Source organism: Ranitomeya imitator, chromosome 2 (assembly GCF_032444005.1).
Source record: "Ranitomeya imitator isolate aRanImi1 chromosome 2, aRanImi1.pri, whole genome shotgun sequence".
Classification (NCBI taxonomy): Eukaryota; Metazoa; Chordata; class Amphibia; order Anura; family Dendrobatidae; genus Ranitomeya; species Ranitomeya imitator.
This window is the reverse complement of record NC_091283.1, coordinates 229,655,308-229,679,545: the sequence shown is the minus strand read 5'-3', so window position 1 is coordinate 229,679,545 and position 24,238 is coordinate 229,655,308. Positions and strand designations below refer to the sequence as shown.

Genomic DNA, 24,238 nt, shown 5'->3' with positions numbered 1-24,238 from the left:
CGGGTTACCAGACTATCTTTTACATTCCCTCCCAGATCGGAGTCACTTTCGAGGTCCGAATCTGAGTCATCCTCTGTTTGTCTATATGTCTTGGTGTTGTAGTGGTGTCAGAGAAGGCAGATTGTTTTTTCAGGAACTTATCCACATCAGCTTGGGTTATGGATTTAGAGGCTTTTGAAGTTCCTCGTACTGTTTTAACCCAAGATTTCCCCATGGCTATTGGTACAGGCTTAGGATTATCACTTATTGTTTGACGTCAAAGTTCTCCCTCAGCCCACGAGATGAGGGGGTGAATTAGTCATTTCAATTGAATAGATATAGTAGTCACGCTGATAAGGCTTGATTTTATTGTTAAAGGGATTAGTAGCTTCAGCGGGAGGTGGGCACTAAAGGTACCTTCACACTGAACGATGACGTTGCAGCGTCCTGGCTAGCAATATCGTTCAGTTTGACACGCAGCAGCGATCAGGATCCTGCTGTGCCATCGTTGGTCGGAGCTAGAAGGTCAGAACTTTATTTCGACGCTGGACCTCCTGCAGACATCGCTGAATCGGCGTGTGTGACGCCGATTCAGCGATGTCTTCACTGGTAACCAGGGTAAACATCAGGTTACTAAGCGCAGGGCCGCGCTTAGTAACCCGATGTTTACCCTGGTTACCAGCGTAAAAGTAAAAAAAAACAAACACTACATACTTACCTTCTGATGTCTGTCCCCGGCGCTGTGCTTCTCTGCACTGGCTGTGAGCGCCGGCCAGCCGGAAAGCACAGCGGTGACGTCACCGCTCTGCTTTCCGGCCGCTGTGCTTACAGTCAGTGCAGGAAAGCACAGCGCCGGGGGACAGACAGCGGAAGGCAAGTATGTACTGTTTGTTTTTTTTAACTTTTACGATGGTAACCAGGGTAAACATCCCCATAATCCTGTAGAATGTAAGCCCGCAAGGGCAGGGTCCTCGCCCCTCTGTATCAGTCCGTCATTGTTAGTTTGTTTACTGTATTTGATATCTGTAACTTGTATGTAACCCCTTCTCATGTACAGCACCATGAAATCAATGGTGCTATATAAATAAATAAATAATAATAATAATAATAATAATAAACATCTGGTTACTAAGCGCGGCCCTGTGCTTAGTAACCCGATGTTTACGCTGGTTACCGGCATCGTTGGTCGCTGGAGAGCTGTCTGTGTGACAGCTCTCCAGCGACCAAACAGCGACGCTGCAGCGATCGACATCGTTGTCGGTATCGCTGCAGCGTCGCTGAGTGTGAAGGTTTTGAGTTGGGGTTTAAATGACCCAATAGAATGCTTAAGTATTTGCAGGGTAGATAGTCAAATATTTGTTGTAGTCACAGTTCTGGAAGTAAGAGAGCTGTTCTGTAAATGGACACTAGGTGTCAGCAAAGGATCTCATAATTGCATTTAGGATTATGTCAGATCTCTTATTCTTGGAATTTCTCAGAGGTTGTCCTGCAATAGTATTTATGATGTTTTAGTTATAATAATAAAACTGTTAGGTTCTTAGTTTTTGTGATCTAATGGTCACTAGTTTCAGGAAGTTTGCTTATAAGGTTAAGCATCTAGGCACACTAAGAGCACCATGGGGGGAGGATAAGATGCAGGGGTTAACGTTTACTGAGACGTGCCCTGAGGTGTAAGCTCCTCTTTCAGTTAATAAACGCCGGAGCCGATATAAGTGAGGGATAGATGAGCCCAGTGAGGTGGGGGGTAATGTAGCTTGAGCCCCTTTATAGCGATCCCAGGAGCACTGGGGAGAAGGCCAGGTGCTGGTATTTGCCGCGCAGGCTGTGTGCTGTTGTCCCCACTTCCTCTGGGTTGTCAGCCACAGCCCGCACTGCTGCGATTATGTCTCTGCTAAGAGCTTCCGAGTGCTGGGCCCGGTACTCCCTACCTCACTGCAGGAGGTCGCTGCGTGTGCGGAGCTCCGGCGCCGGTCTGTCGCTGATGGTGTCCGGGCTTGACACTCCGGCGGGATCCCGGTCACCGCCGAATGCTGTGTGGCTCTGGGCTTGCTGCAGGAGGTGGCTGCGTGCGTCGGTCTGTCTCGGGTGGCGTCCGAGCTGAAGTCTCCTGCGGGGACCCGGTTACCGCTGCCTCAGGGCTGCTGCCTCCTCAGTGATCTGTTCACCGCCCCTCCGCTGGGTATCCCGGGGCGTTCCTGCGTCTCCGGTCTTCGGCGTCCTCTGTCCTCGCCGGCGGTCGGGGAATTCCACCACGCTCATCGGCTGTAGGCGTCTTTACCTTTGCCGGGTTTTCGCGCCAGGCGCCACGCTTTGCGGCTGCTTTGTTTGTCGGCGTCTGGGGGAGCGATGACCCGGCCTAATGACTAAGCTGCAGCAGCCGTCTCTCACTCCTCTGCCGGCAGGCAGGGGATGATGTTCGCTGAATGGCGCTTTGTGACTCACCCTCTTAGCAGGGCAGGGGAGTCCCACGGTCCGGAAGCAGGCAAGCAGGCGGGTGTCTGCTCAGCCCGTGGTCCTGGTTTCTCCGCGGCTCACCACAATGCAGGGGGGCAAATCAGACCTGCTAGTCCGGGTCTTGGAGGGGAATCACAGTCCCAGCTCACCACGCCCGTCTATAAGGGCCCAGAGGGAAATCCAGCAGTTGGGTCAGATATGAGGCCTCTACCATGCGGTGGGACTGCAAAGTGTCCGAAAACACCCCAAAACACTCAATAAACGTCTCAAAATGTAGCCTGAAGATAGGGCAGCTTATATCCAGGAAAGGAAAGAAAAAAAGTCGTTTTATAGCATGGATGTGTGCCGATTTTCGGGAGCTCCCGGATCAAGCAGCCTCCACCATGAGCAGTCAGGCCACGCCCCCCAAGGCCTGGAGTTCTATCACTGTTCGAGGGACAGGCCACTTCTGACCAGTGGATCCCAATCCTGGTTTTATCAAACATAACCATGGGGCTCTGGTGACTGGTGGGTCCAAATCTTGACTACCCCAAATGTATCCATGGGTTCAGTGATGGTCAATGGAACAGATCTGTATTCTCTCAGCCGGAACCGTGGTCCCCTAAGCTGGCATCTTGTAGATTGTCAAATCTGTATCCCTCATGAAGGAGCATCATTGTTCAATTACCCTGCGTCTCAGTCATCCAGTATAACAACACAATATGTTAGAACAAACGTCAACTTAAAAGTCAATATTACAGGCTTATATGAACAAAACATAGTAACTAAGTATTTTTACCCCTTCCCGACCTGTGACACAGCGTATGCGTCATGAAAGTCGGTGCCAATCCGACCTGTGACGCATATTCTGTGTCACAGAATGATCGCGTCCCTGCAGGTCAGGTGAAAGGGTTAACTGCAATTTCACCTGACCTACCGGGACAGGGGGAGTGGTACTTCAGCCCAGGGGGGGTGGCTTCCATCGCTCTGATTGGCTGTTGAAAGTGAAACAGCCAATCAGAGCAATTTGTAATATTTCACCTATTAAACGTGGTGAAATATTACAATCCAGCCATGGCCGATGCTGCAATATCATCGGCCATGGCTGGAAACCCTGATCTGCCCCCGCCACCGATCTCCCCAGTTCTTCATCCTGTAATGTGCTCCGCTCCCCTCCGTCCTCCTGTCCGCTCCCCCGTGCTCCAGTCCCACCCCCCCATACTTACTGAGCTCCGGTGTCCCTCCCAGTGTCCGTCCGTCTTCTCCATGGGCGCCGCCATCTTCCAAAATGGCGGGCGTATGCACAGTTCACCCGCCGAATCTGCCAGCCGGCAGATTCATTCCTGGTACATTTTAATCACTGTGATAGGTTTTATCACAGTGATCAAAATAAAAAAAATTGTGAATGAACCCCCCCGTTAATCACCCCCATAGGTAGGGACAATAATAAAATCAAGAAAATATATTTACTTTTATTTTTCCACTAGGGTTGGGGTTAGAGTTAGGGTTAGAGTTAGAGTTAGGGTTAGGGTTAGGGTTAGAGTTAGGGTTAGGGTTAGAGTTAGGGTTAGAGTTAGGGTTAGAGTTAGGGTTAGGGTTAGAGTTAGGGTTAGGGTTAAAATTAGGGTTAGAATTAGGCTATGTGCACACGATGCGGTTTGGCTGCGGATCCGCAGCGGATTGGCCACTGCGGATTCGTAGCAGTTTTCCATCACATTTACAGTACCATGTAAACCTATGGAAAACCAAATCCGCTGTGCCCATGGTGTGGAAAATACAGCGCGGAAATGCTGCGTTGTATATTCCGCAGCATGTAAATTCTTTGTGCGGATTCTGCAGCGTTTTACACCTGTCCTTCAATAGGAATCCGCAGATGAAATCCGCCCCCAAAATACTGGAAATTCGCGGTAAATCCGCAGGTAAAACAGTGCCTTTTACCTTCGGATTTTTCAAAAATGGTGTGGAAAATCTCACACAAATTTGCAACGTGGGAACATAGCCTTAGGGTTGGAGTTAGGGTTGGAAATAGGGTTAAGATTAGGCTTGTGGTTAGGATTAGGGTTAGGGTTGGCATTAGGGTGTGGGGTGTGTTGGAGTTAGAGTTGTGGTTAGGGGTGTGTTGGGGTTAGGGTTGTGGTTAGGGTTATGGCTAGAGTAGGGATTAGGGTTAGGGGTGTGTTGGGGTTAGTGTTGGAGTTAGAATTGAGGGGTTTCCACTGTTTAGGCACATCAGGGGTCTCCAAACGCAACATGGCGCCACCATTGATTCCAGCCAATCTTGCATTCAAAAAGTCAAATGGTGCTCCCTCCCTTCCGAGCCCCGACGTGCGCCCAAACAGTGGTTTATCCAAACATATGGGGTATCGGCGTACTCAGGAAAAATTGAAAAACATCTTTGGCGGTCTAATTTCTCTTATTACTCTTGGGAAAATAGCAAAATGGGGGCTAACAAATTATTTTTGTGGGAAAAAATTGATTTTTTTTTCACTGCTCTGCGTTATAAAATTCTGTGAAGCACTTGGGGGTTCAAAGTTCTCACCACACATCTAGATAAGTTCCTTGGGGGGGTCTAGATTCCAAAATGGGGTCACTTGTGGGGGGTTTCTACTGTTTAGGTAATCGGGCTCTGCAAACGCAACGTGACGCCCGCAGACCATTCTATCAAAGTCTGCATTCCAAAACGTCACTACTTCCCTTCCGAACCCCGACTTGTGCCCAAACAGTGGTTCCCCCCCACATATGGGGTATCAGCGTACTCAGGACAAACTGGACAACAACTTTTGGGGTCTAATTTCTCCTGTTACTCTTGAGAAAATAAAAAATTTCGGGCTAAAAAATAATTTTTGAGGAAAGAAAAAAGATTTTTTATTTTCTCGACTGTGGTCACCGCACATCTAGATTAGTTCCTTGGGAGGTCTAATTTCCAAAATGGGGTCACTTGTGGGGAAGCTCCAATGTTTAGGCACACAGAGACTCTCCAATCGCGACATGGTGTCCACTAAAGATAGGAACTAATTTTTCTTTCAGAAAGTCAAATGCGCTCCTTCCCTTCCAAGCCCTGCCGTGTGCACAAACAGTGGTTTGTGACCACATATGAGGTATCGGTGTACTCAGGAGAAATTGCCCAATAAATTTTAGGATCCATTTAATCCTGTTGCCCATGTGAAAATGAACAAATTGAGGCTAAAATAAAAAAAAGTACTTTCTCATTTTTACGGATCAATTTGTGAAGCACCTGGTGTTCAAAGTGCTCACGATGCATCTAGATAAGTTCCTTGGGGGGTCTAGTTTCCAAAATGGGGTCACTTGTGGGGGATCTCCAATGTTTAGGCACACAGGGGCTCTCCAAACGCGACATGGTGTCCGCTAACGATTGGAGCTAATTGTTCATTCAAAAAGTCAAATGGCGCTCCCTCCCGATCCTTGCCGTGTGCACAGACAGTGGTTTGTGACCACATATGAGGTATCTGTGTACTCAGGAGAAATTTCCCAACACATTTTAGGATTCTTTTTATCCTGTTGCCCATGTAAAAATGAAAAAAATGAGGCTAAAAAATTTTTTGTGAAAAAAAAAAAAAAAAGTACTTTTTCATTTTTACGGATCAATTTGTGAAGCACCTGGGGGTTCAAAGGGCTCACTATGCATCCAGATAAGTTCCTTGGGGCGTCTAGTTTCCAAAATGGGGTCACTTGTGTGGGGAGCTCCAATGTTTAGGCACACAGGAGCTCTCCAAGCGCGACATAGTGTCCAATATAGATTGGAGCCAATTTTTCATTGAAAAGTCAAATGGCGCTCCTTCCCTTCCGAGCCCTGTCGTGCGCCCAAACAGTGGTTTACCCCCACATATGGGGTATCGGCGTACTCAGGACAAATAATCCAATAACTTTTGGGGTCCAGTTTCTCCTTTTACCCTTGGGAAAATAAAAAAAAATGTTGCAAAAAATAATTTTTTGTGACTAAAAAGTTAAATATTTATTTTTTTCCTTCCATGTTGCTTCTGCTGCTGTGAAGTAACTGAAGGGTTAATGAACTTCTTGAATGTGGTTTTGAGCACCTTGAGGGGTGCAGTTTTTAGAATGGTGTCACTTTTGGGTATTTTCAGCCATATAGACCCCTCAAACTGACTTCAAATGTGAGGTGGTCCCTAAAAAAATGGTTTTGTAAATTTTTGTTAAAATGAGAAATTGCTGGTCAAATTTTAACCCTTATAACTTCCTAGCAAAAAAAAATTTGTTTCCAAAATTGTGCTGATGTAAAGTAGACATGTGGGTAATGTTATTTATTAACTATTTTGTGTCACACAACTCTCGTTCAACAGAATAAAAATTCAAAATTTGAAAATTGAAATTTTTGCCAAATTTCCATTTTTTTCACAAATAAACGCAAAAATTGTCGACCTAAATTTACCACTAACATGAAGCCCAATATGTCACGAAAAAACAGTCTCAGAACCGCTAGGATCCGGTCAAGCAATTCCTGAGTTATTACCTCATAAAGGGACACTGGTCAGAATTGCAAAAAATGGCCAGGTCATTAAGGTCAAAATAGGCTGGGTCATGAAGGGGTTAAAGTTGAAGGAAGACTTTAAGTCCATCTAGTTCAACCCATAGCCTAATATGTTGATCCAGAGGAAGGCAAAAAAGAAACCCCATGCAGCAAACATTAAGCTCCACATTAGTGAAAAAAATTTTTTTCCCGACTCCACATACGGCAATCAGACTAGTTCCATGGATCAACGCCCTATCAAGGAATCTAGTATATATACCCTGTAACATTATACTTTTCAGGGAGATCATAGTTTTACCTCTATACAAGTCACTAGTTCGACCACACTTAGAATACTGTGCACAGTTCTGGTCTCCGGTGTATAAGAAAGACATAGCTGAACTGGAGCGGGTGCAGAGAAGAGCGACCAAGGTTATTAGAGGACTGGGGGGTCTGCAATACCAAGATAGGTTATTACACTTGGGGTATTTAGTTTGGAAAAAGGAAGGCTAAGGGGTGATCTTATTTTAATGTATAAATATATGAGGGGACAGTACACAGACCTTTCTTAATCATAGACCTGAGACAGGGACAAGGGGGCATCCTCTACGTCTGGAGGAAAGAAGGTTTAGGCATAATAACAGAAGCGGATTCTTTACTGTAAGAGCAGTGAGACCATGGAACTCTCTGCCGTATGATGTTGTAATGAGTGATTCATTACTTAAATTTATGAGGGGATTGGATACCTTTCTTGAAAAGTATAATGTTGCAGGGTATATATACTAGATTCCTTGATAGGGCGTTGATCCAGGGAACTAGTCTGATTGCCGTATGTGGAGTCGGGAAGGAATTTTTTTCCCCAAAGTGGAGCTTATTATTTGCCACATGGGTTTTCTTTGCCTTCCTCTGGATCAACTTGTTAGGGCATGTTAGGTTAGGCTATGGGTTGAACTAGATGGACTTAAAGTCTTCCTTCAACCTTAGTAACCATTGACGGTTTTACCCAGAGTTTTAGAATTAAGCACATAGTTATACATCTTATTACTTCTACCCAATTGCATGACCTTACATTTATCCCCATGAAAGCTCATTTGCCATTTATCAGCCCAAGCTTCTAGTTTACATAAATCGTGTAATATAAAATTGTCCTCATCTGTAATGATTACTCTGCAGAGTTTAGTGTTATCTGCAAATATTGAAATTCTGCTCTGAATGCCCCCTTCAAGGTCATTAATAAATATGTTAAAAAGAGGGCCCAGTACTAACCCCTGTGGTACCCCACTGCTAACAGCGACCCAGTCCGAGTGTGCTCCATTAATAACCACCCTTTGTTTCCTTGTTCCCTTGGTCCAGTCCGGAAATTACCTCTTCATAGAAGCTGATCAGATTAGTCTGACATGAACGGTGCCTAGTAATCCCGTGCTGATACTGGGTAATGAGGTTATTCCTCCTCAGATACTCCAGTTTAGCATCCCTTAGAATGCCCTCCAGGATTTTACCCACAGTAGAGGTTAAGCTTACTGGCCTATAATTACCGAGTTCAGTTTTTGTCCCCTTTTTGAATATTGGCACCACATTTGCTATACGCCAGTCCTGTGGTACAGATCCTGTTATTATGGACTTTTTAAATATTACAAATAATTGTCCATCAATGACTGTACTTAGTTCCTGCAGTACTCGGGGGTGTATCCCATCCGGGCCCGGAGATTTGTCAATTGTAGTGATTTTTAGACGCCGCCGTACTTCCTGCTGGGTTAAGCAGGTGACATTTAATGGGGAATTTTTGTTATCACTGATCATATTGTCTGCCATGGGATATTGTTGTGTAAATACTGATGAAAAAAAGTAATTTAGCATATTGGCTTTTTCCTCATCCTCATCCACCATTTCGCCCAGACAATTTATAAGGGGCCAACACTATCATTTTTTAGTTTCTTACTATTTATCTAGAATATTTTGGGATTATTTTTACTCTCTCTGGCAATGAGTCTCTATGTCTCCATTTTTTCTGCCTTGATTTGCTTTTTACAGAATTGATGTACCAGATATACTCGAGTATAAGCCGACCCCCCCTTAATTTTACCTCAAAAAACTGGAAAAACTTAATAACTCAAGTAAATTTAATTGAGATATCAGTAGGTTAAGTGTTTTTGAATATCCATATTGAATCAGGAGCCCCATATAATGCTCCATATAGTTTATGATGGCCCCATAAGATGCTCAATATTAAAATACGCCCCATATAATCCTGCATAAAGGTTAATAATAAGAATAATAATAATAAGATGCTTCAAAAACATATTTGCCCAATATAATGCTGCCCAAATTTTGATTATGGCCCCATAAGATGCTCCATAAAGATATTTGCCCCATATAGTGCTGCACAAACGTTATGGCCCCATAAAATGCTGCATACAGACACTTGCCTCATTTGCTGTTGCTGCGATTAAAAAAAAAAAAAAAAAAAAAATCACAGACTCCCCTCTCGTCGCTCAGGCCCACGGCACTTTCAATATTCACCTGACTTCGTTCCGGTGCCGCTCCATCTTCAGAGTTTTCTGCACTGACGTTCAGGCAGGGGGCGTGCACTAACCATGTCATCGCGCCCTCTGACCTGAGCGTCACTGCATAAGATGCTGAAGATGGAGCGGCGCGGAACGAGGAGAGGTGAATATTGCGCATCACTGCGCTCCCTTACCCGTTATACTCACCTGCTCCTGGCGCTGTTCAGTCCCTGTTTTCCTTGCGCCGCAGCTTCTTCCTGTACTGAGCGGTCACAGGTACCGCTCATTACAGTAATGAATATGCGGCTCCACCTTTATGTGAGGTGGAGCCGCATATTCATTACTGTAATGAGCGGTACCATGTGACTGCTCAGTGCTCAGTACAGGAGGAAGCTGCCGGTGCCGGGAAGCCAGGGACCTGCAGGGACCGCGCCAGGAGCAGGTAAGTATAATTAGATAGTCCCCGCTCCCCCTCCCCTGCCGACCCTGGGAATGACTCGAGTATAAGCCGAGAGGGGGACTTTCAGCCCCAAAAATGGGTTGAAAATCTTGACTTCTACTCGAGTATATACTGTAATTTTCTATATTTATTTAATGCCTCATCACGACCTACTTCCTTTAATTCTCTTTCTTTTTGTCCCTTATTGCAACTCTATTTAGCCATATTGGTTTCCTCCTATTTCTAGTATGTTTATTCCCATACGATATATACTGTGCACAGGTCCTATCCAGGATGCTAATAAACGTCTCCCATTTTCTTTGTATATTTTTATGTCTCAGGATATCGTCCCAGTTAATTGCACCAAGATCATCTCTCATCCATTGGAAATTTGCCCCCCTGAAGTTTAGTGTCCGTGTAACCCCTCTACTTATCATCTTATTAAAGGATACATGAAAACTTATTATTTTGTGATCACTATTCCCCAAGTGACCCCCAACCCTTATATTTGATATGCGGTCTGGCCTGTTGGTTAATATTCGGTCTAGCAGTGCCCCCCTTCTTGTTGGGTCCTGAACCAGTTTTCAGAGGTAATTGTCTCTCATAGTTGTCAGACACCGATTGCCCTTGCTGGAACTGCAGGTTTCTGTTCCCCAGTGTATCTCAGGGTAGTTGAAGTCCCCCCATAATAATGACTTCCCCTTGAGTCACAGCTTCATCTATTTGCTTTATGAGGATATTCTCCATTGCTTCCATTATTTTTGGAGATTTATAACAAACCCCTATCAGTAATTTATTATTTTTTCCCCCTCCCCTTATCTCCACCCACAGGGACTCTACATTTTCATTAGAATCATCTATATTATCACGCAGGATGGGTCTTAAGGATAATTTTACATATAGACACACCCGTCCACCTCGCTTATCCGTTCGGTCATTTCTGAACAGACTATAGCCCTGCAAGTTAACAGCCCAGTCACGGCTCTCATCCAGCCATGTCTCAGATATCCCCACCATGTCATAATTATGCTCCATCAACATTAGTTCTAATTCGTCCATGTTGTTGGCGAGGCTTCTGGCATTAGTATACAAACATTTTATGTATCTCTCTGCACCTCTATTTTTTCTTAAATTATTAACTGTTCTAACCCCACCCCCCCATGCCACCGCCACCCCCAACTTCCTTATTTGTGCCCAGGTCTCTATCTGCACTATCTTCCCCTCCTATTAAATGAATACCCTCCCCCCCAATCCCTAGTTTAAACACTCCTTTAACCTTCTAGCTATTTTTTTCCCCAACACAGCTGCACCTTCCCCATTGAGGTGCAGCCCGTTCCTAGCGTAGAACCTGTAGCCCACTGAGAAGTCGGCCCCGTTCTGCAGGAACCCAAACCCCTCCTTCCTACACAAATTCTTGAGCCGCTTATTAACCTCTCTAATCTCCCGTTGCCTCTCTGGCGTGGCACGTGGTACAAGCAGTATTTCAGGGAATGCCACCTTGAAGGTCCTTGCTTTCAGCTCGCAGCCTAATTCCCTGAAATCGTCTATAAGGACCTTCCACCTACCTCTAACTTTGTCATTTGTGCCAATGTGCACCATGACCGCTGGGTCCTCACCAGCCCCTCCCAGTAATGTCACCCCGATTAGTTATGTGTCGGACTCGAGCTCCAGGTAGGAAGGACACCGTTCGACGATCCCTGTATTTTCTTGACGAACCAAAGAACAAACCTATAAATTCAATAGTCATTATTTAGATAAGCCTATTCATTCTGGCTTACTGAAAATAGACGTGTGGTTAATTAAGATCAAATGCTGAGTTGTCACATAAGTGTTTACCCGGTCTTCACTAGGGCCTCTGATGATAATACGCTGGGCTGCTGGTTGACACCAGGTACCACTCCAGGGCAGTCTCTGGGACTGAAGTAGCTGACCAGAGGGTCAGTGACTCTGGTATGGGGTACAGGTGGGTGAGACAGAAGCATAGTCAGGCATTCCAAGATCGGATCAGGCAGCACAGGTCTAGAATTCATAGCTGAGGTCAAGAGCGGAGAGATCAGGATTAGTGATGAGCCAATATACTCGTTATTCGAGATTTCTCAAGCACGCTCGGGTGATGTCCGGGTATTTTTTAGTGATCGGAGATTTAGTTTTCTTCGCAGCAGGTGAATGATTTACATCTGTTAGCCAGCATAAGTACATGTGGGGGTTGCCTGGTTGCTAGGGAATCCCCACATGTAATCAAGCTGCCTAACAGATGTAAATCATTCAGCTGAGGTGATGACAACTAAATCTCCGAGCACTAAAAAATGCTCTGAGGACACCCGAGTGTACTCGGGAAATCTCGAGTAACGAGTATATTCGCTCAAAACTAATCAGGATTAACGGGAAGACAAGCTGGGTCACTAACAAGTGTGATATAACAGGAATACGCCAATATAGGGAGCTGGAGAACCGAAGTTCAGTTGTGGAATCGAGGGTGAAGTCGCCTGATATATCACCTTTTTGCAGGTGATAGGCTGGGGAAGCAGATCTCTGCAGTACAAAATTGATATTCCGGCAGAGTTCGTCCTTTCCTCCCATAACTCAAACCGCACACAGTAGCTCAGAGTGATGGTCCGGTACTGGGTGGAGCAGAGCGAGGCGCACAGTGAGTAGGGTGGTGCTTAGGAGGTGAGCGAGTGGCTTGGCCAAAACCCAATCTCTCCATCACGGTGCACCGATACCTCCAGTCCATCAACGAATGCTGTACACTGATCAGTAAGATTTTTTTTCTACAATTTGCTCAAGTGCAAGTTTGAAGCCTATGAATGTTAATATAGTTTCACCCCTGGTCGATTCGAGCTTCTCTGCTGCCGAGGCAAACAATTGAAATGGTGACCTCCTCCTTCACCACCCAAAAAATCCAGACAAAAACAAAATCTAAAATCGTCCTGTAGGGAGTCTGTCATCTCCATAATGCATATCAAGGTAGCTGCAGGTCCTTGTAAAGGGTGGGAAGATTGGACGCATACCTTCAGTCTCAAAATCTGATGGATAGTTTTGGAGATTTTTTTTTGTTGTTAAACTGTATATGCAAATGAGGTGGTGAGCACACTGTGGACAGTGCCACACCATCCAAAGCACCTTCCCTGACCGTGATGTTACACATAGTGTGAAATCTGGCCTCAGATGCACATTCTTAGCATTGCTTTTGTCTCTGTAAATCTCAGTGCTTGTATTAAAGGGAATCTATCGCCAGCAGAAGAGAAACAGTGATTGTAACATAGTTAGTAAGGCCGAAAAAAGACATTTGTCCATCCAGTTCAGCCTATATTCCATCATAATAAATCCCCAGATCTACGTCCTTCTACAGAACCTAATAATTGTATGATACAATATTGTTCTGCTCCAGGAAGACATCCAGGCCTCTCTTGAACCCCTCGACTGAGTTCGCCATCACCACCTCCTCAGGCAAGCAATTCCAGATTCTCACTGCCCTAACAGTAAAGAATCCTCTTCTATGTTGGTGGAAAAACCTTCTCTCCTCCAGAGATTGCATGAAAACTACACCACTCAGTACAGAAAGTGACACATTGCTGGAATCAGGTTCTCTGCCCCTGCATCATGCATCTCTCCGATTACAGAACAAAAATCTTCTGACAGATTCCCTTTCATATGTCTATCACTAAAAAAAAATTCAGTCCAAGTCCAAAACATATTTTTGAACTAAAGTCGGATATATAAAAATAATTCATCTTATTGAAGAGACTTATTAAACATGCCGGAATATTGGGTCCAGTCCTTCTTCACTTTGGCACTTTAAGTTGTTGGAAAAGCCAGTATACAAGACAGAGGACTCACAAGTTAGAAGAGGGAATGGATATGTGAGAAAGGGATGTGGGTAGAGTAACAGTGAAGCAATGCGATGAAGGGCGCATACAAGGCTCGATACCACACGAGAGGACAATGACTGTTCTTTGTTACACAAGTGTGTGAAGGGATCTTATACAATGTCCGTCTTAACCGTCCATCTCGTTCTCTGCACAGGGCTTCCTGGCTCCTGGAGAGATTGATCCCCTCAACAGAAGGTTTTCTACAGTTCCCAAACCGGATGTGGTTGTTCAAGGTTGGTTGATGAAGGCATTATTCTGAAAGTGCAGAAATATCATTACCGTTTGACATGTCCGTTAGATGGAGCTTAAGAGTGGCATTGGTGGTTAACTGTCTCCTCAGACTGGTCACCTTCTCCAAAACCTATTGAAGCAAAATATAAACATTTATCAAGAACATATAATTAGGAGAACTTAAACTCCAGTCTAATGTAATTATAATTGTAAAGAGACTTGTGTTGGGATCTCAGCTGTCTCACTATTTTGACAGCTGTGTGAGAACTAATGCTCCTGAGATGGAAGTTAACAGCATCTTGTGGGAGACTGGGAGTGTGTTGTGTGGAAACGTAGAGGAGTCCAGGCTGTAGTGCTTCTGAGATGGAAGTTAACACCACCTTTGGGAGACTAGAAGTGCATTGTGTAGAAAGGCAGAGGAGATCAGGCTGTGGTGCTTCTGAGATGGGCTGTGGCACCATCTCCTGAGCTCTGGTAAGACCCTGCTATTTAGGTTGTTACGGTTGCTGCAAGCATTAACGTGTGCTCTCCTGTTGTTTACTGCATATCTGCGTATGACAAATCTGGCATGCCACTATGGCTGCATATTCTTACTGTTAGCTGTGTATACCGTGCGGACTACTGGGTTCCTCACTACAGGAATCCCATTTTATATAGCAACACACCATATGATTAGAGTTTACTAGGTCTTGCCAGTTTATTGGCTCAGTAGTGGTGCCACTCATGTCTATTTTGGCTCATTAACCTGTGGGTACTATTTTTAGATATACAGTACAGACCAAAAGTTTGGACACGCCATCTCATTTAAAGATTTTTCTGTATTTTCATGACTATGAAAATTGTACATTCACACTGAAGGCATCAAAACTATGAATTAACACATGTGGAATTATATACTTAACAAAAAAGTGTGAAACAACTGAAATTATGTCTTATATTCTAGGTTCTTCAAAGTAGCTTTGATGACTGCTTTGCACTCTCTTAGCATTCTCTTGATGAACTTCAAGAGGTAGTCACCAGGAATGGCTTTCACTTCACAGGTGTGCCCTGTCAGGTTTAATAATTGGAATTTTTTGCCTTATAAATGGGGTTGGGACCATCAGTTGTGTTGTGCAGAAGTCTGGTGGATACACAGCTGATAGTCCTACTGAATAGACTGTTAGAATTTGTATTATGGCAAGAAAAAAGCAGCTAAGTAAAGAAAAATGAGAGGCCATCATTACTTTAACAAATGAAGGTCAGTCACTCCGAAAAATTGGGAAAACTTTGAAAGTGTCCCCAAGTGCAGTGGCAAAAACCATCAAGCGCTACAAAGAAACTGGCTCAAATGAGGACTGCCCCAGGAAAGGAAGACCAAGAGTCACCTCTGCTTCTGAGGATAAGTTTATCCGAGTCACCAGCCTCTGAAATCGCAGGTTAACAGCATCTCTGATTAGAGACCAGGTCAATGCCACACAGAGTTCTAGCAGCAGACACATCTCTTCAGCAACTGTTAAGAGGAGACTTTGTGCAACAGGCCTTCATGGTAAAATAGCTGCTAGGAAACCACTGCTAAGGACAGGCAACAAGCAGAAGAGACTTGTTTGGGCTAAAGAACACAAGGAATGGACATTAAACCAGTGGAAATCTGTACTTTGGTCTGATGAGTCCAAACTTGAGATCTTTGGTTGCAACCACCATGTCTTTGTGCACTGCAGAAAAGGTGAACGGATGGACTCTACATACCTGGTTCCCACCGTGAAGCATGGAGGAGGAGTTGTGATGGTGTGGGGGTGCTTTGCTGGTGACACTGTTGGGGATTTATTCAAAATTGAAGGCATACTGAACCAGCATGGTTACCACAGCATCGCGCAGCGGCATACTATTCCATCCGGTTTGCATTTATTTGGACCATCATTTATTTTTCAACAGGACAATGACCCCAAACACACCTCCAGGCTGTGTAAGGGCTATTTGACCAAGAAGGAGAGTAATGGGGTGCTACGCCAGACCTGAACCCAATTGAGATGGTTTGGGATGAGCTGGACTGCAGAGTGAATGCAAAAGGGCCAACAAGTGCTAAGCATCTCTGGGAACTCCTTCAAGATTGTTGGAAGACCATTTCCGGTGACTACCTCTTGAAGCTCATCAAGAAAATGCCAAGAGTGTGCAAAGCAGTCATCAAAGCAAAAGGTGGCTACTTTGAAGAACCTAGAATGTAAGACATAATTTCAGTTGTTTTACACTTTTTTGTTAAGTATATAATATTCCACATGTGTTAATTCATAGTTTTGATGCCTTCAGTGTGAATGTAAAATTTTCAGTCATGAAAATACAGAAAAATCTTTAAATGAGAAGGTGTGTCCAAACTTTTGGTCTGTACTGTATGTCTGTCCATTTTTTATTCTAATAAAGATTGATATATTTTGTTCGTAATACACTTCAGTCTCTGGGTGTGTGATGTGTAAAAAGGCAGAGGAGATCAGGCTGTAGTGCTTCTGAGATGTAAGCTACCACCATCTTGTGGGAGACTGGGAGTGCGCTGTGTGGAAACGCAGAGGAGATCAGACTGGTGCTTTTGAGATGGAAGTTACAACCATCTTGTGGGAGACTGGGTGTGTGCTGTGTGGAAACACAGAGGAGATCAGACTGTGGTGCTTCTGAGATGTAAGCTACCACCATCTTTTAGGAGACTGGGTGTGTGCTGTGTGGAAACACAGCGGAGATCAGGCTGTGGTGCTTCTGAGATGGAAGTTATCACCATCTTGTAGGAGACTGGAAGTGCAGAGGAGATCTAGCTGTTGTGCTTCTGAGATGGAAGTTATCACCATCTTGTAGGAGACTGGGAGTGTGATGTGTGGAAAGGCAGAGGAGATCACGCTGTAGTGCTTCCGAGATGTAAGCTACCACCATCTTGTGGGTGACAGGAAGTGTGCTGTGTGGAAACGCGGAGGAGATCAGGCTGTGGTGCTTCTGAGATAGAAGTTACCACCATCTTGTGGGAGACTGGGAGTGTGTTGTGTGGAAACGTAGAGGAGTCCAGGCTGTAGTGCTTCTGAGATGGAAGTTACCACCATCTTGTGGGAGACTGGGAGTGTGTTGTGTGGAAACGTAGAGGAGTCCAGGCTGTAGTGCTTCTGAGATGGAAGTTACCACCATCTTGTAGGAGACTGGGGGTGTGATGTGTGGAAACGCATCGGAGATGAGGCTGTGGTGCTTGTGAGATGCAAGCTTCCACCATCTTGTGGGGGACTGGGTGTGTACTGTGTGGAAACGCAGCGGAGATCAGGCTGTGGTGCTTGTGAGATGCAAGCTTCCACCATCTTGTGGGGGACTGGGTGTGTACTGTGTGGAAACGCAGCGGAGATCAGGCTGTGGTGCTTGTGAGATGCAAGCTTCCACCATCTTGTGGGGGACTGGGTGTGTACTGTGTGGAAACGCAGCGGAGATCAGGCTGTGGTGCTTCTGAGATGTAAGCTTCCACCATCTTGTGGGAGACTGGGTGTGTGCTGTGTGGAAACGCAGCGGAGATGAGTCTGTGGTGCTTTTGAGATGTAAGCTTCCACCATCTTGTGGGAGACTTGGGTGTGTGCTGTGTGGAAACTCAGTGGAGATCAGACTGTGGTTCTTCTGAGATGGAAGTTACCATCATCTTGTGGGAGACTGGGAATGTGCTGTGTGGAAACGCAGAGGAGATCAGGCTGTGGTGCTTCTGAGATGGAAGTTACTACCATCTTGTGGGAGACTGGGAGTGCGCTGTGAGGAGACGCAGAGGAGATCAGGCTGTAGTGCTTCTGACATGGAAGTTGGGCTACGTTCACATTAGCGTTTTGCGTGTTTGCGTTGGGCGCCGCAGCGGCGACGCATGCGTCATGCGCCCCTATATTTAACATGGGGGGTGCATGGACATGCGTTGTGCTGCGTTGTGCGACGCATGCGTTTTTTTTGCCGCAAGCGTTGGGCGCAGAAAACCCAACAAGTTGCATTTTTTTTGCGTCCAAATTTCGGCAAAAAAGGACGCATGCGTTGCAAAACGCAGCGTTTTAGCGTGCGTTTTGGTGCGTTTTTATTTGCGTTGTGCGTTGTGCGCCGCTGTGAACGTAGCCTTACCACCATCTTGTGGGAGACTGGGAGTGTGCTGTGTGGAAATGCAGAGGAGATCAGACTGGTGCTTCTGAGATGGAAGTTACCATCGTCTTTTGGGAGACTGGGAATGTGCTGTGTGGAAACTCAGAGATCATCAGACTGTGGTGCACCTGAGATGTAAGCTACTACCATCTTGTGGGAGACTGGGTGTGTGCTGTGTGGAAACGCAGCGGAGATCAGGCTGTGGTGCTTCTGAGATGTAAGCTAGCACCATCTTGTGGGAGACTGGGAGTGCGCTATGTGGGAACGCAGAGGAGATCAGGCTGTGGTGCTTCTGAGATGTAAGCTACCACCATCTTGTGGGAGACTGGGAGTGCGCTATGTGGGAACGCAGAGGAGATCAGGCTGTGGTGCTTGTGAGATGCAAGCTTCCACCATCTTGTGGGAGACTGGGTGTGTACTGTGTGGAAACGCAGTGGAGATCAGACTGTGGTGCTTCTGAGATGTAAGCTTCCACTATCTTGTGGGAGACTGGGAGTGCGCTATGTGGGAACGCAGAGGAGATCAGACTGTGGTGCTTCTGAGATGTAAGCTACCACCATCTTGTGGGAGACTGGGAGTGCGCTATGTGGGAACGCAGAGGAGATCAGGCTGTGGTGCTTGTGAGATGCAAGCTTCCACCATCTTGTGGGAGACTGGGTGTGTACTGTGTGGAAACGCAGTGGAGATCAGACTGTGGTGCTTCTGAGATGTAAGCTTCCACTATCTTGTGGGAGACTGGGAGTGCGCTATGTGGGAACGCAGAGGAGATCAGACTGTGGTGCTTCTGAGATGTAAGCTACCACCATCTTGTAGGAGACTGGGAGTGCACTGTGTGGATGGTATACACACATAGAATATGCGGTAAATTACATGTAAATAGTGGATGTGGTGTGATGCATAGATTAAATAGGTAAACCATGTATGTATAAAAACAAAGGAAAGTAAACAGAGTGGGTGCAAATAATGCTCTAAGGTGTGACAGTATGGGGGTGTTACACCAGTTCCAGCAAATGAGCAACTGAGGTGCAAAATCACATAACCATCATTCATATCTGTAATATGTGTGATACACAACAATGCAGGAAAATAGCCACCTGTCAAGCCTCATTGTTTAACCCCTTAGTGACCGAGCCAAATTTTTGAAATCTGACCAGTGTCACTTTATGTGGTAATAACTCTGCAACGCTTCAACAAATCCCAGTGATTTTGAGATTGTTTTTTCATGACACATTATACTTTATGATAATGGTAAATTTAGTTCAACATTTTTTGTGTTTATTTATAAAAAATATCAAAAATTTGAGAAAAATGTTAAAAAATTAGCAATTTTCTAAATTTGAATGATTATCCCTTTAATCCAGATAGTCATACAACAGCAAACCATTAATAAATAACATTTCCCACATGTCTGCTTTACATCAGGACCATTTGTAAAATGTTATTTTATTTTGTTAGCATTTTAGGAGTCTTAAAAGTGTAGCAGCAATTTTTCATTTTTTCAAAGAAATTTACTAAATTTATTTTTTTAGGGACTTATCCATGTTTGAAGTGACTTTAGGGGTCCCATATATTAGGAAACCCCCAAACGTGATACCATTTTAAAAACAGCACCCCTTAACATATTGAAAACTGCTGTCAGGTAGTTTATTAACCCTTCAGGTGCTTTACAGGAATTAATGCAAAGTGGCATGACAGAAATGAAAATGTGTATTTTTACCACCTAAATGTCTCTAACCTCTGAACAGATTACAACAGCCGACAGACTCTAAGGCCGCTATTTGGTCATGAATTGCCATGGCAAACATCAGGACAACAAAATCATGATCTGAGGGCACCAATTGGGATAAAGAAGAAGCCCCCACACTCTGTTAACCATTTATTATGATGTAGTCACTATTGACAGCAGCATCTAAGGGGTTAAACAGATTTAGAAGGTGCAATTACTGATCGTGGCTGGTACAGCAAGTTGTCAGCTATAGTGTACAACCGACAGATGCTGGATTGTCATCTGTATGGGGAGGCTATTCTCTTATATCTCAGGTCAGTTAAAAGACGTATTGGCGGTCATTAAGGGGTTAATCACTCAGAGCTCTGCTACATCTCCTTGGCTTTCTATTAACATGCTCCTGCCCTGATCTCCCCTTGCAGTCCCCCCTTCACCGCTTCATGTGTGTGATTCCAGCCCCCTCCCTGTCCCATGCTGTACAGCTGTATAACCTGAGACCACAATGTGTGCCAGCAGTGTGTGCGGCAGCACCAGGGGTGGATTAAGGGTAGCCAGGGCCCCGGGCTAATCATATTCTATGGGCTTTCCGGTCATTCGACGGGGTCATCATATATCTGAACCAGATTATTCCAGAAAAATAGTTGCTGAGTGAAACTATAACCTGTCAAACATCCATTAATCTAGTCACCCCAGCCTCGCCTCCACCCCTCGATCTGTCCACAGTTCCACCGCTCTCTCTTGGAAAAACTCCACTTCTCACCTATCACACATTAACAGTTCCCATCACTAGATCACACATATAGCCGGCAGCTTTTGTTTTGGCCAAAAGATTTTTTAAGCTGCCACCATAACACGGTAGACACTTCTGGCCGGGCCTTACTCTACTGTAACCTAATATATATATTTGTTAAAATATGCAATACAATTTAGGTATATTTTTTTTTATTTTTCAATTTTTAAAATGACAAATAATATCACATACAAGGAACAAATACCGCTACACCATGTTCAGACCACATATTACCACCACATAGTGACTGAATACTACAATACTATCCCCACAATATGTCACCATAAGTGCCATTATACACAGGAGGTCTGTACTTAGTATGCAGTGTCTGTGTACAGGTAATACAGTGATTACCGGTGACATTATACACAGGAGCTCTGTATATAGTGTATAGGTAATACAGTGATCACTGGTGATATTATGCACATGAGCTCTGTATATATAGTGTACGGGTAATACAGTGATCACTGGTGATATTATACATAGCAGCTCTGTATATAATGTATAGATAATAATACAGTGATCACTGGTTATATTATACACAGGACCTCTGTATATAGTATACAGTGTATAGTTTCAGTGTACAGGTAACATACTGACTCACCAGTCACGTCTCAAGGTGAAGTCCTTAATCTTTGTTTTTCATCTTTCATCCAGCACAGACCGCCATCACTTCTTCCAGCCAGGGCTCGTCTCTGCAGGAAACAACACTGTTATCTCGAGCTCCGCTTGCAGAACACATTACTTCATTTTTCCCAATTTCTACATTACACCACATGAAGAAAAAAAGGCGACATAGTATCACTCTACACAGTAACTGGGACCCCCCCCCATTTAAAACAGTATACTCAAAAAATAAAATAAATACATCTCTGCAGTGATAATATCCCTTAATTAGCCCCTATGGTAATAATATTCCCCATCCTGGCCCCGTGTGTCTCATTCTTGGCTTCAGCCATATGTTCTCCCATCCTGCCTCATGAGTATCCATTCTGCCCCATATGATCTCCCCATCCTGCCCCATCTGTCTCCATCGTAGCCATTCTGCCCCATGATCCTGCACGACCTGACTCTGATCCTGCATGATCTGTCTCTGATCCTGCCCCATCTGTCTCCAATCCTGCCCCATCTGTCTCCAATCCTGCCCCCAATATCTCCAATCATGCCCCCATGTCTTTCATCCTGCCCCGTGTCTCCAATCATGCCCGTATCTCCATTCTGCCTCCTATGTCTCCAATCATGTCCCCATGTCTCCAATCATGTCCCCATGTCTGCAATCCTGCCCCGTGTCTCCAACCCTGCCCCATCTGTCTCCAGTCCTGCCCCCAGTGTCTCCAGTCCTGCCCCCAGTGTCTCCAGTCCTGCCCCCAGTGTCTCCAGTCCTGCCCCCAGTGTCTCCAGTCCTGCCCCCAGTGTCTCCAACATTCTGCCCCCCGTGTCTCCAACATTCTGCCCCCCCTGTGTCTCCTGCATTCTGCCCCCCCGTGTCTCCAGCATCCTGCCCCCCCCCGTGTCTCCAGCATTCTGCCCCCCCGTGTCTCCAGCATTCTGCCCCCCGTGTCTCCAGCATTCTGCCCCCAACCCCCCTCATCCCCGTGTCTCCAACATTCCAACACGTGTCTCCGATGTTTACTCTGGTTACCATCGTAAAAGTAAAAAAAAACAAACAGTACATACTTACCTTCCGCTGTCTGTCCCCGGCGCTGTGCTTTCCTGCACTGACTGTGAGCACAGCGGCCGGAAAGCAGAGCGGTGACGTCACCGCTTTGCTTTCCGGCTGACCGACTCTCACAGTGCAGAGAAGCACAGCGCCGGGGACAGACAGCGGAAGGTAAGTACAGTGGGGCAAAAAAGTATTTAGTCAGTCAGCAATAGTGCAAGTTCCACCACTTAAAAAGATGAGAGGCGTCTGTAATTTACATCATAGGTAGACCTCAACTATGGGAGACAAACTGAGAAAAAAAAATCCAGAAAATCACATTGTCTGTTTTTTTAACATTTTATTTGCATATTATGGTGGAAAATAAGTATTTGGTCAGAAACAAAATTTCATCTCAATACTTTGTAATATATCCTTTGTTGGCAATGACAGAGGTCAAACGTTTTCTGTAAGTCTTCACAAGGTTGCCACACACTGTTGTTGGTATGTTGGCCCATTCCTCCATGCAGATCTCCTCTAGAGCAGTGATGTTTTGGGCTTTTCGCTTGGCAACACGGACTTTCAACTCGCTCCAAAGGTTTTCTATAGGGTTGAGATCTGGAGACTGGCTAGGCCACTCCAGGACCTTGAAATGCTTCTTACGAAGCCACTCCTTCGTTGCCCTGGCGGTGTGCTTTGGATCATTGTCATGTTGAAAGACCCAGCCACGTTTCATCTTCAATGCCCTTGCTGATGGAGGGAGGTTTGCACTCAAAATCTCACGATACATGGCCCCATTCATTCTTTCATGTACCCGGATCAGTTGTCCTGGCCCCTTTGCAGAGAAACAACCCCAAAGCATGATGTTTCCACCACCATGCTTTACAGTAGGTATGGTGTTTGATGGATGCAACTCAGTATTCTTTTTCCTCCAAACACAAGTTGTGTTTCTACCAAACAGTTCCAGTTTGGTTTCATTAGACCATAGGACATTCTCCAAAAACTCCTCTGGATCATCCAAATGCTCTCTAGCAAACTTCAGATGGGCCCGGACATGTACTGGCTTAAGCAGTAGGACACGTCTGGCACTGCAGGATCTGAGTCCATGGTGGCGTAGTGTGTTACTTATGGTAGGCCTTGTTACATTGGTCCCAGCTCTCTGCAGTTCATTCACTAGGTCCCCCCGCGTGGTTCTGGGATTTTTGCTCACCGTTCTTGTGATCATTCTGACCCCACGGGGTGGGATTTTGCATGGAGCCCCAGATCGAGGGAGATTATCAGTGGTCTTGTATGTCTTCCATTTTCTAATTATTGCTCCCACTGTTGATTTCTTCACTCCAAGCTGGTTGGCTATTGCAGATTCAGTCTTCCCAGCCTGATGCAGGGCTACAATTTTATTTCTGGTGTCCTTTGACAGCTCTTTGGTCTTCACCATAGTGGAGTTTGGAGTCAGACTGTTTGAGGGTGTGCACAGGTGTCTTTTTATACTGATAACAAGTTTAAACAGGTGCCATTACTACAGGTAATGAGTGGAGGAAAGAGGAGACTCTTAAAGAAGAAGTTACAGGTCTGTGAGAGCCAGAAATCTTGATTGTTTGTTTCTGACCAAATACTTATTTTCCACCATAATATGCAAATAAAATGTAAAAAAAACAGACAATGTGATTTTCTGGATTTTTTTTTCTCAGTTTGTCTCCCATAGTTGAGGTCTACCTATGATGTAAATTACAGACGCCTCTCATCTTTTTAAGTGGTGGAACTTGCACTATTGCTGACTGACTAAATACTTTTTTGCCCCACTGTATGTACTGTTTGTTTTTTTTACTTTTACGATGGTAACCAGGGTAAACATCGGGTTACTAAGCGCGGCCCTGCGCTTAGTAACCCGATGTTTACCCTGGTTACCAGTGAAGACATAGCTGAATCGGCGTCACACACGCCGATTCAGCGATGTCTGCAGGGAGTCCAGCGACGAAATAAAGTGCTGGACTTTCTGCAGCGACCAACGACATCACAGCAGGAACCTGATCGC

At 45.2% G+C, this 24,238-nt stretch overlaps 1 protein-coding gene across 5 annotated transcripts in view; it reads left to right on the top strand.

Annotated features, from left to right (window-relative positions):
• The window catches only part of PHKA1 (phosphorylase kinase regulatory subunit alpha 1), a 452,411-nt gene that overhangs the window by 102,443 nt on the left and 325,730 nt on the right, over positions 1–24,238 (top strand). For all 5 annotated transcript variants that reach the window (XM_069748675.1, XM_069748674.1, XM_069748673.1 and 2 more), the window contains one exon: positions 13,868–13,946. In XM_069748675.1, coding sequence (XP_069604776.1) covers positions 13,868–13,946 — 79 coding nt within the window. The remainder of the gene's footprint in view (positions 1–13,867; positions 13,947–24,238) is intronic.